The sequence below is a fragment of the Pongo abelii genome, chromosome 1 (genome assembly GCF_028885655.2).
Source record: "Pongo abelii isolate AG06213 chromosome 1, NHGRI_mPonAbe1-v2.0_pri, whole genome shotgun sequence".
Taxonomy (NCBI): Eukaryota; Metazoa; Chordata; class Mammalia; order Primates; family Hominidae; genus Pongo; species Pongo abelii.
Genome location: NC_071985.2, coordinates 70,791,305 through 70,811,125, shown reverse-complemented (window position 1 = coordinate 70,811,125; position 19,821 = coordinate 70,791,305). Strand labels below are relative to the sequence as shown.

General features: G+C 39.0%; 1 protein-coding gene across 10 annotated transcripts in view; it reads right to left on the bottom strand.

The window, feature by feature from the left end:
• ABL2 (ABL proto-oncogene 2, non-receptor tyrosine kinase) overlaps positions 1-19,821 on the bottom strand; it is a 126,825-nt gene that overhangs the window by 32,613 nt on the left and 74,391 nt on the right. For 3 of the 10 annotated variants that reach the window (XM_024253553.3, XM_024253574.3, XM_054550721.2), the window contains one exon: positions 1,014-1,076. The exons of 3 other annotated variants lie outside the window; for them this stretch is intronic. In XM_024253553.3, the coding sequence (XP_024109321.1) occupies positions 1,014-1,076 (63 nt within the window). Of the gene's footprint in view, positions 1-1,013; positions 1,077-7,410; positions 7,698-19,821 lie in introns of those variants that run through there. 4 more of the 10 variants (XM_002809752.6, XM_009240502.4, XM_024253563.3 and 1 more) reach the window with 4 other exon arrangements.

The following is a 19,821-nucleotide window of genomic DNA, read 5'->3' as shown; positions in this document are numbered from 1 at the left end:
CTTTACAGTTTCTAAATTTATTCACAGTACATAGCACAGATGATCTCTATACCATCTTAAAGATCACCTGCTTCTCATAGCCCAGATCAATTATACAAAAAACACACTGTTTTTCCAGTACCGATTTTCTTGATCAGACTATTTTTAGTGTCTGTCTACAAAGGCAAACTATCCAAATGTCTATGTCATATAACAACACTTTTATGTCTCTCTTCCTCCACTTATTATTATTATTATTATTATCATTATTATTTTGAGATGGAGTTTTGCTCTTGTTGCCCAGGCTGGAGTGCAATGGCGTGATCTCGGCTTACTGAAACCTCTGCCTCCTGAGTTCAAGCGTGATTCTCCTGCCTCAGCCTCCCAAGTAGCTGGGATTACAGGCGCCTGCCACCATACCCAGCTAATTTTTTTTGTATTTTTAGTAGAGACAGGATTTCACCATGTTGGCCAGGCTGGTCTCGAACTCCTGACCTCAGGTGATCCACCCGCCTCGGCCTCCCAAAGTGCTGGGATTACAGGCGTGAGCCACCACACCCAGCCAACTTATTCCCCGCCCGCGCCCCTCCCCCACCACCGAGATGGAGTCTTGTTTTGTTGCCAAGGCTGGAGTGCAGTGGCGCAATCTCTGCTCACTGCAATCTTCACGTCCCAGGTTCAAGCAATTCTACTGCCTCAGCCTCCCGAGTAGGTGGGATTACAGGTGCATGCCACCAAGCCCAGCTAGGTTTTGTATTTTTAGTAGAGACGAAGTTTCACCATGTTGGCCAGGCTGGTCTTGAACTCCTGACCTTGTGATCTGCCCGCCTTGGCCTCCCAAAGTGCTGGGATTACAGGCGTGAGCCACCACACCCAGCCAGGCCAACTTATTTTTAATATAAAAATGGTTTTATCATATATGAAAGGAAAAATCTTTGAATTTGTGGTTCCATTTATTTTCAAATCCATTCCCTGTTCTCCATCTCTACTGCCAATGCCTTAGTTCAAATCCGCAACATCTCAACATCTCTCACCTGGACTACTGCCTCCAGTCTTGTCTCCCTCAAATCCATCCTCCACACAGCTGGCAAAGTGATCTATTTAAGAAAAAAATTGACCACGTCACTTTTCTTAAGCTTCTTCAATAGTTTAACATCAAGCTAAAGTCTCCTTTTCATGGCCTTCAAAGGCCTTTCAAGTCAGGTCTCTACCTACTTCTCCAGCTTCGCCTCTCCCCAACTCCATACCTCAGATTGTAAACTTTAATATACACCATGCTGCTTCCCACCTTCTGGCCTTGGTTCACACAGTCCAGACTAACTGGAATGGGTTCTCACCCCACTTTTCTTTTGACTGGCTGATTTCTACTTGCAATACTCAGCTCCAATATATAGCAGTCCCCCTTATCCATGAGGAATATGTTCCAAGACCCCCAGTGGATGCTTAAAATCAGGATAGTACCAAACCCACTATATACTATGTTTTTCCTACACATACATAACCATGATACAATTTATAAATTAGGCTCAGAAAGAGATTAACAATAACACAATGAACAATTATAACAATATACTGTGATAAAATTTATGTGAATGTGGTATCTCTCTTTTTCCCTCAAAATATCTTAATACTTTCAGACTAGGGTGGAGTGCCAGTAACAAACTGCATAAAGCAAAACTGGATAATGGGGGCTACTGCACCTCCCGTCTGTACTCTCAAAAGCATCACAGTTGCTGCATTAATACTCTATCTTTATCTCTATATTAATAATACATTCTACGTATGTTTGTTCCCCAAACATCATAACATGTTCCTCGTATCTGGAATGGTATTCTTTTCCTACCAAAAGTTACATAATATGCGTTTAGTAACTGTTAGCTAAACAAATGCCCAAATTACACAAACACATAAGTGACAGGAAACAACATGTATCTTAATTTTAAAATCACATTAAACAGTATTTAAAAATTGGCTTCAGCCAGGCACGGTGGCTCAGGCCTGTAATCCCAGCACTTTGGGAGACTGGGCAGGTGGATCACCTGAGGTCAGGAGTTTGAGACCAGCCTGACCAACATAGTGAAAAACCCCATCTCTATTAAAAATACAAAAATTAGCCAGGCGTTGTGGCACGTGCCTATAATCCCAGCTACTTGGGAGGCTGAGGCAGGAGAATTGCTTGAGTCTGGGAGGTGGAGGTTGCAGTGAGCCGAGATCGCCGCTGTACTCCAGCCTGGGTGGCAGAGTGAGACCCTGTCTCAAAAAAAAAAAAAAAAAAAAAGGCTTCATAACTTCTACATGATATACACACAGAAATTCCTGTTGTAGGTTGGCTCTATAATTCTCCAGTTTCAGAGTTTCATATTCCCTTCTCTCAAAAAGAATATATAGTTAAAATTCCAGTTAATTCAATTTTGTTTTACATTAAGATTATGATAAACTTAAAAAAAGTTCTGATATCATGAAAAGTTAAAGTAGTTATGTTGTTCCTTATGTAAATGCAGAATTATAGTGAATGGGAACAGCTGTATTCTATACCAAGATAGCCAATTTGGGATGACCAAATCAACAAAAATCCATATTGTAAAAAAATTCTTCAAACCAGTTTCATATATCATATTTGTCTTTATTCTAATGCAAAAATTACCTACTCTAGCAGAATTTCCACTGGGCTACAAAATGCCAATCCTTTATTAAAATGAAAAAAATGCCAAAAAAGTACAGAAAATATCCATATTTATTAGCATCCATTACTAAACACTACATAATCCACACTTATAAATATATATATATTTTTGCCAGTGACACTGGTAACACATTACAATGTTTATAAATACTCTGTTTAATGATTATCAAACAGTTTAAGTATATTTAATTATTTGTAGTACAGGAAAAGTTCCCCTTGTTTGAAATTATAAGAGAAAAACTCAACAGTAAAAAGAACGTTGGTACTATCAACAACCAAGTTAGAAACAGTAATAAGCAGAAGCCAACTCTTAACCCCTATCAGGACAAAAACAGCAAATGTCATATAGTTATACCTTACTTTGTGAAACTCAGTATATTAAATTTTAAAGTTTACAAAACAGTAATTCGATCACCCTGAGGGTGAGGACGGTGATGCAACATTGAGCAGCTTCCTGGGCTCACACAATCAGGAGCTGGCCAAGAACTGGATTCCCACAGTGGACATAAGGGGCGCCATGGGCACTGTGGAGCTGCTGTGAATCACTGACTGGAGGCCAGTTCTGGACCGGGTGCCTTACATCCACAGCAAGTTTAAGAAGGATGATTGATTAAACTGATGCCTCCATGAACCCCTTTGCTGTCAGGTGGTGCCAGCTCCTCTCATGTCAGCGTCTGCTGCATCTGGAACAGCCCAAGCTCTCAGGATGGACGCTCAGGGAATCTACAGTGCAACTTAAGATTTCTTGTATTTCTGAAAACAGCTGGGTGTTTTAAGCACACAGCATTAAACCTCACTATGAAACCTGCCCCCTGCCTGGATATTAATCATGCTGATAACTCAGTTACTTTGATTACAGCCCCGGAGAATGACCCAGGGGTCTTTTCAAGCTCCAAAATGTTGCCAGTTTAGGAGAGTTTTCCAATGGCTGTCAGATATTGTTTAATTATTATTATTGAGACAAGGTCTCGCCATGTTGTGCAGGCTGGTCTCAAACTCCTGAGCTCAAGCGATCCACCTGCCTTGGCCTCCCAAAGTACTGGGATTACAAGCACAAGCCACCACGCCCAGCCTGTTTAATTATTTTAAATGTTTATTGGGGAAAAAGAAATCCCTAGTAATTTGAGTGAATTACCACATGCAAGGCACTGTGCTGGGCTTTAGAATATAAAGATGAGAAATCACTAATAACACCATTGGGACTCAATATGCAAAACTATCATCCATCCTTCCCTCCAAATTTGTTTCTCTCACAGAATTCCCCATTTCAGTTAACGGCAATTCCATCTTTTCAAATGTTGAGGCCAAAAACCATGGAATCCTTTATGGCTCCCTTCTTGCTCTCACATACAACATCCAATTCACTCAGAAATTCTATTGGCACTGCCTTCAAAAATATATCCAGAATCTAACCACTCCTCATTCAGTACCACTTCATGACCACCATCATCTAGATAAGGGGACCCCAACCCCTGGGCCACAGACAGCTCTGTGGCCTGTTAGGAATTGGGCCACACAGCAGCAGGTGAGCAGCGGGCGAGCAGCGGGCCAGCAATGGGCCAGCGAGCATTACCGCTTGAGCTCCACCTCCCGTCAGATTAGTGGCGGCATTTGATTCTCACAGGAGCCGAAACCTACTGTGAACTGCTCATGCGAGGGATCTAGGTTGAATGCTCCTTATGATAATCTAATGCCTGATGATCTGAGGTGGAACAGTTTCATGTGAAACCACCGCTCCCCACCCCAGTCTGTGAAAAAATTGACTTCCATGAAACTGGTCCCTGGTGCCAAAAAGGTTGGGACCACTGATGTAGACTATTTCACTAGACACCTGATTTCCATGCTTCCATGCTTGTTCCCTACTGCTTATTCTCAACATACCAGCCATCTTTCAGAGCATAAGTCATATTGCTACTCCTCTGTTCAAGACTCTTCAAAGGTTCCCCATTTTAGAGTAAAAGCTAAAATCCTTAAAGGCCCTGCAAGGTCCTTCACAATTGGTCTTGCCCAGCATCTCCTGCTACTATTCCTCTACCTTATTCTGGCCACTGACATCAATGCTATTGCTTGAACAAAGCAGGCACACTTCTGCCTCAGGACCTTTGCGCTGGCTTTTCCTTTTGCCTAAAACACTCTTCCCCATGACATTTCACCAAATGTTACCTTCTCAGTATGGCATTCTCTGATTATTCCATTTTAAAGTACATCTATTCTTGATAACACTTTACATCCCCCACTGACTCCTTTCCTGATTTATTTTATCTCCATAGCTCTTATTACCACCAAACATAGTGTATAATTTACTTATTTTTTATTATATTCATGTATCTAAGTCTCCCTGCTAAAATGTAAGTTTTATGAGGACCAGGATTTTTGTCTGTTTTGTTCACTGAACAGTGACTCCAGAACAGTGTCTACATATAAGAGGCTCTCAAAAAAGATTTGCTGAATGAATGAACTATGTATACGTCCTTACTCACAGAGGATGCTATGAGAGGAAAGAATATAAAACAAAACTCTAGAGTCTGGCAAGGTTTCAGACTTAAAATTAGATAAACATTTAAACTGGATGAACGCAGGCCAGGCACAGTAGCTCATGCCTATAATCTCAGCACTTTGAGAAGCCAATGCGGAGGGATCACTTGAGGCCAGGAGTTCAAGACTAGCCTGGGCAACATCATGAGACTTCATCGGGTGTGGTGGCTCGCGCCTGTAATCTCAGCACTTTGGGAGGCCGAGGTGGATCACCTGAGGTCAGGAGTTCGAGACCAGCCTGGCCAACAAGGCAAAACCCTGACTGGGTGTGGTGGCGGGTGCCTGTAATCCCAACTACTCGGGAGGCTGAGGCAGGAGAATTGCTTGAATCCGGGAGGTGGAGGTTGCAGTGAGCTGAGATCAGACTGCTGCACTCCAACTTGGGTGACAAAGCAAGACTCCATCTCAAAAAAAAAAAAATTAAATATTGGCTGGGCATAGTGTCACACAACTGTAGTCCCAGCTACCCAGGAGGCTGAGGTAGGATTGTCTGAGCCTGGGAGGTTGAGGCTGCAGTGAGCCAAGATCACACTATTGTACTCCAATCTAGGCAACAGAACAAAACCCTGTCTTTAAGAAAAAAAAAAAAAAATTAGATTAATAGGAATTCTGCACTGATGACAGCAGAGTGACAGACTGTCTATACACAAGGACATGTTTATAATAAGGGGGAACTCTGAACCCAAAAGAGGACTCTTAAAGACAAGTCAACTTCCTGAAAGTTGTGTTATCTGACAAAAGGAGAAAACAGAATGAGATCTACAGCACGATTTTATGTAAATTTAAGAGATATATGCAGGCCAAACAATATTATATTTCTGAAATATGCAAAGTAATAACTATAGGATAAAAGTAATTTTTGAGGCCAAAGTACTAAAAGAACCACAACTTAGAAAACAATCCTTTTTATTCCCCATTCCCCTTCTTCCCGTCTCTGGTTTTACGGTCTTTTTGGTTGAGTCAAAAGATCTTATTTCCTTCCTTTCTTCTTTCTTCCCACTCCTCTTTTGTTCTCAAAGAACTTAGGGTCAATTTCCTGCACAATCTGTCTGCACAGGATATCCACTTAAACACCATTCTACCGACTTACACCAAACAAAAGGAAAACTTTTTCAAAGAGAAAAACATCCTAACATTTTTCTGAAGCTAAGAACGAACATATTTTGAATCATAAAGAGTAAAGGAACTAAATGAGGGGGAACAAGATAAGGGATAAAGGCAAAAACAAAAGAAAACAAAAGCCTGTGGGAAGAGCAAGTAAATGTCAGAGTGTTACCCAGTAGCTATAGTCTATGTCACTTTCCTCACTGGTTAAGACAGACATGTCTGGATGATTCAGATGTACTGTATACGCCCAAATGCAAGTGTGTGGGCTGGGAATGGTTTATTTTTGAACAAAATGAAACGATTACTATAAATTAGGTAACTTAGATATCAAGTTATCTTCCATTATTCACTGCTATAGAGGTAGACCAGAGATTTAAGATGGGATAAGAGAAGACTGATTTTCACTCATGTAAAGAACCTAGATAACAGAAATATATTATCACATTTAAGAAAAGGTATATTTTTCTATTGCTACATTTGCAGGCTACAGCAAAAATAAAGCAAAACAGAATAGCCACTTGTACAAAGTAAATTATCTTGATTAAAAAAGTTAAAACCCAAAATAATAAAACTCAAATTGAGAAAATTCCTAAGCTTAATGTTTAATTTTATTAAAAACACTTTTCACCAATTAGTCATTCAATAACTTTTATCAGTTTAATTAGAAATGTGTCAGGTAGTAAGAGGAGAAATTAATATTACAAATTTTTAGTTTAGGCATTTTCAAGTATTTTATAAACATTATCTTGCCAGAATTCTACTTTATCTGATTGTATATTCTCTAAGAAGCTAATAAGTTTTAATAACTTCTTTCAAAAATTATGTAAGGTAAATTATTCAACAGTTTTCAATATAGCTTAAGTTCTTCACATCAAGCCATCTATATCTTACCATTACAAAATACTACATATTATCCATACATTCTTCCATTCAGTATTTATTGAGATCCTACTATGAGATATTCCCCCAAGAAAGCACACAAACTTTCACTGACCAAGAATGAAGACAAAACCAGTAGCAGATAAGATGAATTTTTTGAAATATTCATTCACACTTGATTAATGTGGTTATCAAGCCTCCCTGAAACTATCAACTCTGAACCATACCTGTCAAGTCGGGTAGAGCAGATTCTGAGGCCTCAGTGCACAGGCAGCAAAGAGAAGTGTCCTGATCTCTGCCATAACTATTAGGTTGAAGGAGAACTGTCCCAAGGACCATACCTCTGCCCAGAAGCACAAAAGTTAAACTGTTCTGTGTAAAGAGGAAGTCTTGGAATTCCATTCTCTGACAAGCAATATCACATGCATGTGACATTTACTCATGTATTCAGTGGCCAGAGGGAACCAATAGTGAGCATTCACAATTCCCAAAGTGGGTGGAGAGTGACCTAAAGGAAAATTTCCAGCAATCTGCAAAAGACTGAGTCAGAATGGAGTTACTTCAAAATCTCTGAGAATACTTTAAAAATATAAGTAAAATAAAAATCAACATATATATGTGTAACAAATAGCCTAATAATAAAACAATGTAGAAATTAATATATCTCTTTTATAGGGAGATGATGAGGTGAGATTAGAGAGAAAAGTTTCCTTGGAGAAAATCTGTTTACAATAAAACATGAAATACACTTTTAAAAGAAAGGAAACACCTAACAAGACTCATCTTTTACATCACTTAAATAGTTCAAGAAACCACAAAGCCAAAGTCAAAGAAATAGCTGTGATCTGATTCATGAGCACAGAAGCCAAGAAATAACTGCCTTTGCTAACAATCTGGCTCTATAGCTTAATAAAGGTTAAAAACATGGCAATATAGTGTTGAAAACTTTTGAGGGTTAAAAGTTTATTTATTTATTTATTTACTTATTTTTTGAGACGGAGTCTCGCTCTGTCGCCCAGGCTGGAGTGCAGTGGCGCGATCTCGGCTCACTGCAACCTCTACCTCCCGGGTTCAAGTGATTATCCTGCCTCAGCCTCCCAGGTGCTGCGATTACAGGCACCCGCCACCACGCCCAGCTAATTTTTTGTATTTTTAGAAGAGACGGAGTTTCACTATGTTGGCCAGGCTGGTCTCAAACTCCTGACCTCGTGATCCACCTGCCTCAGCCTCCCAAAGTGCTGGGATTACAGGCATGAGCCACCGTGCCCGGCCTGAATGTTAAAAGTTTTTAAAGCAAAAAGCCCAATCTTTGTTAATAAACAGGAACAAAGTTAAAGAAAATTTAAAAACCTGAAAATGATAGTACTTTATGAGAATTAAACTAGTAAAACCTACAAATAATACATGACTTTAATGTATGATCTACAAAAATAATATTAAAGAGTGTTTGTAGGCCGGGGGCGGTGGCTCACGCCTGTAATCCCAGCACTTTGGGACGCGGAGGCGGGTGGATCACAAGGTCAGGAGATCGAGACCATCCTCCTGGCTAACACAGTGAAACCCCATCTCTACAAAAAATACAAAAAATTAGCCCGGCATGGTGGCGAGTGCCTGTAGTCCCAGCTACTCGGGAAGCTGAGGCAGGAGAATGGCGTGAATCCAGGAAGTGGAGCTTGCAGTGAGCCGAGATCGTGCCACTGCACTCCAGCCTGGGCGACAGAGCGAGACTCCGTCTCAAAAAAAAAAAAAAGAGTGTTTGTTTAACTGTGTATCTGAGAACACTCATTCACTCAATAAATATTTATTAAGCACCTACTATGTACCAGCCCCTGTTCTAGGTCAATAAAAGTAACAGGGTAAGATAACAGGATGACAGGACTGAAACAGCCTCAGAGAAAATTGAAAAATAAAATGGTAACTTAACCTTATTAGAGAAAGAATAACTTTAATGCAGGTAATTATTAACTATTTAAAATAACAAAGCTTATGTTTTCAATAAAATTATCCTGTATAAAGCCAGTACTTTCAACATCAAGGGACAAATAAAAGTTAGATGACTAAAGGTTACCACAATTATGACTAAGAATTTCAAATACCAGATTGAATATCTCATTCTCCGGATTATAGAAAAAAATGTATGGGAAAGGATCTTCATCATCCACATTCTATCCATATGTAGACTCTATACCATATGGTTTACTATTTAATCAATAAATCTTCTATTTAAATGACCAATAATTAGTAGTTATATTTTCAATTACTTATAATTTGGAATAAAGAGGAAATAAATGGATAAACAAAAGGTGGTCTATACATATAATGAAGTATTCTTTAGCCATAAAAAGAATGAAATTTTGATATATGCTACAATGTAGATGGGCCTTGAAAATATGATGCTAAGTGAAATAAGCCAGACACATCAAGGCAAATATTATATAATTCTACTTACATGAAATATTTAGAATTTTTCTAGTTCTGGAAGTCTAGTTGTGCAAATGGATGGCTATACAACATTATGAATATATTTAATCCTACTAAACTGTACATCTAGGAATAGTTAAAATAGTAAATTCTGTGATACTTTGTCATAATTAAAAATTAAAATTACTAAGGTCTCCAAAGGCCTTCTGTTTGTGTTATAGCTATCAGTATTTACTATATTTGAAATTAAACCTGAAATTTTAATGAGAAATTTGAATACCTATTAATTCTAAAATAACAATAAACCCATTATGTTAATAACATTTTTACTAAAAAGAAAACTATTTTCAAAAGAGAATTAAGAAGAGTAGCATTTTCAGTTTTTGCAAATCTCTTTAATAGGTTGAGGTGGGAAAGTGCATTACTTTAATGAACGTGACAAACTAAGGCCAGAAGCAAAAGAAGAATCTAAGCAAAGATGAGGACGAGCAGGAGCATTCTGAGTAGAGAATGTAGCAAGTTCAATGCAAAAACCCTGAGGTAGGAAAATAACCTGGTATGTACAGGAAATAAGAAGTGTGGCTACTGTTAAGCAAGTCAGAAGATGAGCATGAAACAAAGTAAGGTAGACAGGGGCTGGCCAAATCAAGTGCTTAGGGATTTAGGATTCTATTCCAAGTACAATGGAAATCCAGTGAACAGTTTTAAGCAGGATGGCCATACGGTCTGTCTCCTTTTTTTTTTTTTTTTTTTTTTTGAGACAGGGTCTTGCTCTGTCTCCCAGGCTGGGGTGCAGTGGCGTGATCTTGGCTCACTACAACCTCCAACTCCCAGGTTCAAGCAATTCTCCTGCCTCAGCCTCCTGGGTAGCTGGGATTCCAAGGTGTGCACCACCATGCCTGGCTAATTTTTGTATTTTTAGTAGAGACGGGGTTTTGCCATGTTGGCCAGGCTGCTGATTTCCATTTTTTAAAAGACCATTATTACATGAAAAAAATGAATTACAATGAGAACCAAATTAGAAGCAGAAAACTATGCAGTAGTTCAGCAATGGGATCATGTTGGCTTAGAACAGGATGGTGGCAGTGGAGACAAAGAAAAGTGGAAGAATTTAACGATATGGTTTGAAGAGGGAATCAACAGGGCTTGCAGATTACTTGGATACAACATAAGAGAGGAGAAAATAAAAAATGGCTGCCAGGTTTTAGGCTTAACTGTAACTGGGTAGATGGCCACGTAATTCACTGAGAAGCAGCAGTAGTACAGGTTGAGTATACCTTATCCAAAACACTTGAGACCTGAAGTGTTTCAGGTTTTAAATTTTTTCAGATTTTGGAATATTTGCATATATATAATGAGATATCTTGGGGTTGAGACCCAAGTGACATGGTTTGGCTGTGTCCCTACCCAAAATCTCATCTTGAATTGTAATCCCCATAAATCCCTACGTGTCAAGGGCAGGACCAGGTGGAGATAATCGGATTATGGGAGCATTTTCCCCCATGCTGTTCTTGTGATAGTGAGTCTCACAAGATCTGATGATTTTATAAGCATGTGGCATTTCCTCTGCTTGTACTCACTCCATCCTGCCACCCTGTGAGGAAGGTGCCTGCTTCTCCTTTGCCTTCTGCCATGAGGAAAAAGGAAAGGAAAAAGATATATCACCCCAAAATATGTCTCTGACATAAAAATTATTTTTGAGCCTAAAGCAATGAATAGGGGAAAAGCTCTCCATATCCTCTTGCTTTTCTACCTAAAGACAGGGTACAAATTCTCCTTTACTGGTGACAACTATAGACTCTTATCAGCCCAGAGATGGCCTGAGCCTGGGAGGTTGAGGCTGTAGTGAGCCAAGATCACACCACTGCACTCCAGCCCACATGACAGAGCCAGACCCTGTCTTTAAAAAAAAAAAAAATTTTTTTAAAGTAGGCTAAGAACATGAACAGACATTTTCCAAAGACAACACATAGGTGGCTAGGTGGCTAACAAACATGAATAAATGGTCAAATCACAAATCATCAGAGAAATGCAAAAAAAAAAAAAAAAAAAACCAACTGATGTTGGCAAGGATGCAAAGAAAAGGGAACACTTATTCACTGTTGGTGGAAATGTAAGTTAGCACAACCTCTACGAAAAACAGTATAGAGATTTCTCAAAGAACTACAATTAGAACTATACTTCAATCCAGTGATCCTACTACTGGGTATCTACCCAAAGGAAAAGAAACCATTCTATCAAAAAGACACTTGCACTCCATATATTTATTGCAGCACTATTCACAATAGCAAAATCATGGAATCAACCTAAGTGTCCATCAATGGATGACTGGATTTTTTAAAATGTGGTATAGATATACCATGGAATATAACTTAGCCATAAAGAAGAATAAAATCACGTATTTTGCAGCAACATGGCTGGAACTGGAGGTCATTATCCTAAGTGAAATGACTCAAAAACAGAAAGCCAAAAACCCTATGTTCTCATTGTAAGTGGGAGCTAAACAATGGTACACATGGACATGCAGAATGGAATAATATATTCTGGAGACTCCAAAAGGTGGAATACTACCTATTGGGTCCCATGTCATATATGCTATTCAGGTGATGGTTACACTGGAAGCCCAGACTTCACCACTAGGCAATATATCCATGGAAGAACTGCACTTGTACCCTCCCAATCTATACACTTTTTTTAAAAAAGCAATAGAGGGACCTCAGCTTTTGCAAGATTAACTCTCTTTAGGTTAGTCAATAATAGTATAAGTACATGTTGTTTTATTATTCTTTGCTTTACTGTGCTTTGCAGACACTGTGTTTTTCACAAATTGAAGTTTGTGGCAACCCTACATTGAGCAAGTCTATCAACACCATTTTTCTTTTCTTTTTTTTTTTTTTGAGACAAAGTCTCATTCTATTGCCCAGGCTGGAGTGCAGCGGCATGATCTCAGCTCACTGCAACCTCCACCTCTCAGGTTCAAGCAATCCTCCAGCCTTAGCCTCCTGAGTACCTGGGACCACACGCATATGCCATCACCCCCAGCTAATTTTTGTATTTTTTTGTAGAGAAGTGGTTTCACCATGTTGCTCAGGCTGCTCTCAAACTCCTGAGCTCAAAGCGATCTGCCCACTTCAGCCTCCCAAAGTGTTGGTATTATGGGTGTGAATCTGGCTAGCACCCGGCTAGCACCATTTTTCCATCAAGTGCTCACTTCATGTTTCTGTGTCACCCTGTGGTAATTCTCGCAATATTTCAAACTTTTTCATTGTTATCATATCTATTATGGTGATCTGTGATCAGTGATCTTTGATGTCACTACTGTCATTGTTTTGGGGCGCCACAAACTACGCCATAGGAGACAGCAAAATTAATCATGACCACTCCACTGATCAGCTGTTTCCCTGTCTCACTCCCTCTCCTCAAGCCTATTCCCTGAGACACAACAATATTGAAATTAGGCCAAAACTGGGCGCAGTGGCTCACGCCTGTAATCTCAGCACTTTGTGAGGCCGAGGTGGACAGATCACGTGGTCAGGAGTTTGAGACCAGCCTGGCCAACATGGTGAAACCCCGTTTCTACTAAAAATACAAAAATTAGTTGGGCATGGTGGTGCATACCTGTAATCCCAGCTACTCAGGAGGCTGAGGCAGTAGAATTGCTTGAACCTGGGAGGCAGAGGTTGCAGTGAGCCGAGATCATGCCACTGCACTCCAGCCTAGGCAACAGTGCAAGACTCTGTCTTGAAAAAAAAAAAAAAAAAAGTAAAAGAAAAAAAGAAAAAAGAAATTAGACCAATTTATAATGGCCTCTAAGTGTTCAAGTGAAAGGAGGAGTTGCATGTCTCTAACTTTAAACCAAAAAGTAGAAATGAGTAAGTTCAGTGGGCAAGAATGTCAAAAGTTGAGATAGGCTAAAAAACTATGTCTCTCGTACAAGTTAGCCAAGTTGTGAATGCAAAGTAGAAGTTCCTGAAGAAAATTAAAAGTGCTACTCTAGTAAACCCAAACATGATAGGAAAGTGAAACAACAGCCTTACTGCTGATATGGAGAAAATTTGAGTGGTCTGCAAACCAGCCACAACATTCCCTTAAACCAAAGCCTAATCCAGAGCAAGGCCCCAACTCTCTCCAATTCTGTGAAGGCAGAGAGAGGTAAGGAAGCTGCAGAAGAAAAGTTTGAAGGTAGCAGAGGTTGGTTCATGAGATTTAAGGGAAAGAAGCCATGTCCTTAACGTAAAAGTGCAAGGTGAAGCAGCAAGTGCTGATTTAGAAGCTGCAGCAAGTAAGAAAATCTAGCTAAGATCACTGATGAATGTGGCCACACTAAACAGCAGATTTTCAGTGTAGATGAAACACCCTTCAATTGGAAGAAGATGACATCTAGGACTTTCATAGCTAGAGAGGAGAATGTCTAGCTTCAAAGGACAGGTTGATTCTCTGGTTAGGGGTGAATGTTGCTGTTGACTTTAAATTGAAGCCAATGCTCATTTGCCATTTTGAAAATCCTAGGACCTTTAAGAGTTACACTAAATCTATTCCACTTATGCTCTATAAATGGAACAACAAAACCTGGATAAGAGCACATCTATGTACAGCATGGTTTAGTGAATATTTTAAGCCCACTGTTGAGACCTACAGCTCAGAATAAAAAAGATTCCTTTCCAAATATTACTGCTCATTGATAATGCACTTGGTCACTGGTACATTTAATGAAATGTTGTTTTCATGCCTGTGAACACGACATCCATTCTGCAGCCCATAAATCAAGGAGTAATTTCAAGTCTTATTACTTAGGAAATACATTTTGGGCCGGGCATGGTGTCTCATGCCTGCAATCCCAGTACTTTGGGAGGCCGCGGTGGGAGGGCTGCTTTAGGCCAGGAGTTCAAGATCAGCTTGGGCAACATAGTGAGACCCCATCTCTAAAAAAAAAAATTTTTTTTTTCTAATTATCCACGCATGGTGGCGCACACCTGTAGTCTCAACTATTAGGGAGGCTGAGGTGGATCACTTGAGCCCAGGAGGTCAAAACTGCAGTGAGCCATGGTACACTGTACTCCAGCCTGGGCAGCAAAGCAAGACCCCGTCTCAAAAACGAAACAAAACATTTTGTACAGTAATAGCTGCCATAGTGAGTTCTCTGATGGATCTGTTAAAATCAATTGATAACCTTTTAGAAAGGATCTACCATTCTAGATGCCATTAAGAGCATTCATCATTCATGGGAAGAGGTCAAAATAGCAACATTAACAAGAGTTTGGAATAAGTTGATTCCAATCCTCATGCATAACTCTGAGGAGTTCAAGACTCCAGGGGAGAAAGTAATTGCAGATGTGGTGGAAACAGCAAGAGAACTAGAATTACAAGTGGAGTCTGAAGATGTGACTGAATTCTTGCAATCTCATGACAAAACCTGAACGGATGAGGAGTGGCTTCTTACGAGTGGGCAAAGAAAGTGGTTTCGTGAGATGGAATCTACTCCTGGTAAAGATGCTGGGAATACTGTTTAATTATAACAAAGAATTTGGACTATTACATAAACTTAGTTCGCAGCAGCAGGATTTGAGAGGATTAACTCTAATTTTCAAAGAAGTTCTACTGTAGGTAAAATGCTGTCAAAAAGCACTGCATTCTACAGAGAAATCTTTCATGAAAGAAAGTGTCAACGGATTTGGTAAACTTCATTGTTGTCTTAAGAAATTGCCACAGCCACCCCAACTTCCCAACTTTCAGCAACCACCACCCTGATCTCAGCAGCCATCCATGTTGGGGCCAGGCCTTCCACCAAAAAAATGATTTGCTGAAGTCTCAGATGATCATCAGCATTTTTTTAGCAATGAAGTATTTTTTAATTAAGGCATGTCCTTTTTTAATAGACATAATGCTAATTACACACTTAGTAGACCACAGTATAGCATGAACACGACTTTTATATGCACTGGGAAACAAAAAAAAATCGACTAATTTTATGGTGATACTGACTTCACTACAGTGGCGTGAAACCAAACTTGCAATATCTCCAAGGTATGACTATAGTTAAAGAGGATAGTTCCCTACCTCTCATACACTCACATTCACAAAAAATCAAGATGGCATTTTAATCAGAAGTATGCTTATCCTCCCCCTCTGTGTATTCAAATCCTATATTTCTTTCAAGGTATAGTTTAAGTTCCTAGGTGCTCCTTGAACCTGACCTCTGGTCATTTTAGATTAAGTAATCTCTTCCTTTGCCTAAGCTCAAAGCACCCATTGCCTAAAATAGCAATTGTTATACTAACATGGGACATCCTCTATACTATATTTACTATAATTTATATATCCTGTTTTTATGTCTTTTTTTCTCAAGTTTCTGTAGGTACAGAATCAATGCTTCCAATGAAGTCAGCAGAGTGCTTTGCTAATAATTGACAAAAAAGGAATTAACTCATTTTAAAAATTCAGTACGTATGAGACTTCTTGCCACAAAAAGTAAAAGCTGTAACAGCATTTTTCTCTTTTTCTACATCAATGTTTCTCAACTTTTTTTTTAATAACCATTACTCTATGGAATAAAATTAAATTTAAGTAAATATAATTCATTGATTTTAATTTAATTCAATTTCTCCCTAACAAGAGAAATTAAATGCTGAAATGATAAAATTTTTTAGCGTAGCATTGAGCTTTGGAGGATCACAAATCATTGTAAATATCTAAGTTGTTATCACCCCTGTTGAAAATGCATGCTCTATACCTATCTAAACCATATACTTAAAGGTTCAAACAGGATGCATTTGCTCCTGGTAGAGTAGGAGCCTTTTCTGATTATGTAACCATAGGTATCAACCTACTGGATTCAAAGTCTTCTATTACAGATAAAGGAAGAGCACATTTTTCTAAGCAGAAAAAAACAATATAAACAAAGACATGGTGGGGAAAGGTAGTCTAAATTCAAGGCCAGATCAAGATGTGGAAACCTAGGTAGGCTAATAATTAACACTTCTTCAAACCAATACCAAATGTGTGTTCAACATTTACTCAGGGAGAAGCCTGAAGTTTACATTATACCTCTGCTCTGGTCCTGAAGAACTCACCTTTGTCCCTAACTTGGAGTCCTGACTCAGCTAAAAGCCCTGCAGTTAATCAGAATTACTGACCTCAAGTGTCAGTTTGGCATGTCCTTTGGTGGTCTCACACACTAGCCCAAACTGCTTATGAAAATATTTCCCAAAGCTACATAAAATACTTTCTCTGAGAGTATTTTTAGTAAACCATTTCTTCATCTTGTTGTATTTCCTGTGAACCTTCAGAAACCAACTCCCTGAAGAGGAGCTCAGGTGGTACATTCCTTAATCCAGCTCACTGAGTTTTTTGCATGATGAATTTGGCCTGATTAGAGAGATGACTGTGTGTGTGCATGTGCATGTGTGCATGTGCGTGTGTGTGCGTTTGTGTGTCTAAGTAAATAAAATAAGGTGAAATATATGTGGGCCAAATGACATGTTCTTGACATTCAGACAAAAGAATTCAGACTTATCACAGTAAGCAACAAGGAATCATTCTAGGTTTGTGAGTAGTAGTAGTACAATGTGCTATTTAAACAATACTGATCTATAAGACTTCTCATAGACCACCTGAAGTTGCAGAGAATAACTAAAAGTCTGCTGCAGAAAACAAAAGTGAGATGATAAGGGCCTGGCCACAGAATGGAAAAGACAGATTCAAGAAATCTTTTGGAGAAGGGATTTGATAATTATCTGGAAATAAAGGATATCAGAAAGGAAACAAATATTAAATCTCTGGTTTGGAGCAAAATGAATATAAAGTAACATCCAGATATCAAAGAAAGAGTTGCAAGAACAAGACTAGAATGTAAGTGGGGTATTTCCATTAAGAACACAAATTCAGAAGTAATAAACATGGCTCAACATTTTACAGAAAAAAAAAAGGAAGTTATTAGCATTCAAAAACATTTTTATCAATGAAAAGAGTGGCAATAATTATAAGATTTTATACTCAATTTCTGAAATACTTTCTAATCCAAAATAATAAATACATTTCTGGATGGTGCTGGATAACAGAAATTTCTAACCTCATTACTCTTTCCTGTTCATTTCGTGCATCCTCCCTAGGTGAAGTCATTCACACACAATTCTTTTAATTATAAATTCTAGGCTATTGGCTCCTGTATTAGTTTCCTGCAGCTGCTATAACCATATACTAGACGGCTTAACCCAACAGAAATGCATTCTCTCATAGTTTGGGAGGCCGGAAGTCTGAAATGAGCAACGCTGGGACAAAATAAAGGTGTCAGCGGGAGACTCCAAGGAGAATCCATTCCTTGCCCCTTCCAGCTTCTAGTGGCTGCCAACATTCTTTGGCTTGTAATCCAACCAATCGTCAAGGCTAGGATCTTCAAATCTGTCTCTGTTCCAGGTTCACATTGCCTTCTCCTATGTGTGTGTGAAATCTCCCTCTGTTACACGTGATGGCATTTAGGGTCCAACTCAATAATCCAGGATAAGCTCCCCATCACATGTATAAGGACCAAAAATTCCCCCCACCCGCAACTTTATTTGTGCTATGGGAGGTAACATTCATAGGTTCCAGGGATTAGGACATGGATATCTTTTGAGGGGGTACTTTTCAACCTACCATAGCTCCCAAATGTCACCAGCCCAGAACACTTTCCTGATTAACAGATTGCCTGATTCCTATAGCCTATGGGTCAGTAGATACCTTTGGATATCCTAACGGCAACAAAAATCCATTTTGTTCCTACTCCTGGTTTGTTTCTCTTCTGTTTTATGTACATGTACATGTGTATGTTTTGTTGTTGCTAATGGCATATCCAGGCATCCAACCCAGAAACATCATGATCATTCTAGAGTCCTCTTTCTTCCCTAATTTGTTCTATGAGTATATCCTATGAATCATATCTCTTAAATATCTCTCAAATCCATCCGTTCCTCTTCATTTGGTACCACTATCTTAATTCAGCTCCTCATTATTTCCTTGCCTGAACTGCTACAACATTCATTTATCACATTATGGCCAAAAACCAACTGCCCAAAAGTATAAATAATCCCCACAAGGTCCCCAAGTCAAATAGCTAAGTTTTCAAAGTTTAAATACTTCAGAAATTTATTCCAATGAGTTTGTGATTTTTAAATGTTACACTTAATTATGTGTTGGTCTTTCTGAAATAGATGTTCCACGTCTCCTCTCTCCTCACCCAGCTCTTCATTCTTCTCACAAGGATCAATCAGGATCTTGTCTTTTGACTCTATCCTCAAGGAAATAGAGGACTTGCTATAATTTATTATATTCGGAAACTCTGACTGAGCCACATATTGTGTCTACTGTGTTTTCCTCCTGCCTCTTATTAAAATATGGCCCTTTCATGCAACTAGAAAGGTTAGTTCTCTAATTCGGTCCTAACCAATTATGTTTCTTCACTGGGGCTTGAGGCCAAACCTACTGCTGATGATAGAAAGTGTAAACCTGCCTTACTTAGTACCATGTGCAGATTTCATCCTTGAAACAGAATACTGGCTGAAGGACTGACCTATGGTAGAACACAGGGATTCTTGTGTTCTGGCCAAAAGAACCTCTTAATATCATCTCCCTAATAGCATCCCTTCTCATTATTTATTAGATTATTATTTGCCTTCTTATTGAAGGTATAGTTGTTCTGAGATAATTATTACGGTATTCACTTTGGGAAAGACTCATCTTTAAACAGCTGTTAGCATTTGACAGTATGATCATGGATTTTCCTCTGTATTTAATCACTGTACCTTGCACATAGCAGCCACAAGTACTTTTGATATACTGTAATTTATAACATCATTATCTACAGCCCTGAAAGACAGGCATTATTATCATAACTTACAAATACTTGGAAATCTCAGTTAACTTGTTCAAGTCCCAAAGCTAGTTGGTGTAACCAGGATTCGAAACCCTAGGTCTTTTCTAATTCCAAAGCCCATGCTCTTTTCACTATACCAGGCTGCCTCTCTAATGCAATAGAGAGTGGTACAAAAAGAACTGGAAAAGTCTTTTTCTTATCTTCTGGTGAAGACTTTGAAAACAGCCAGGCCCCAAAGTGGGCTGATCTTGATTCATCTGCCTACACATGTGATGATATTTAAGAGTTAAACCTAACAGACTAATCAGAATGATATGCATGTGCTTACCAAACAATCCAATTCATCAAAGGAAACTGGAAATGTCTGCCA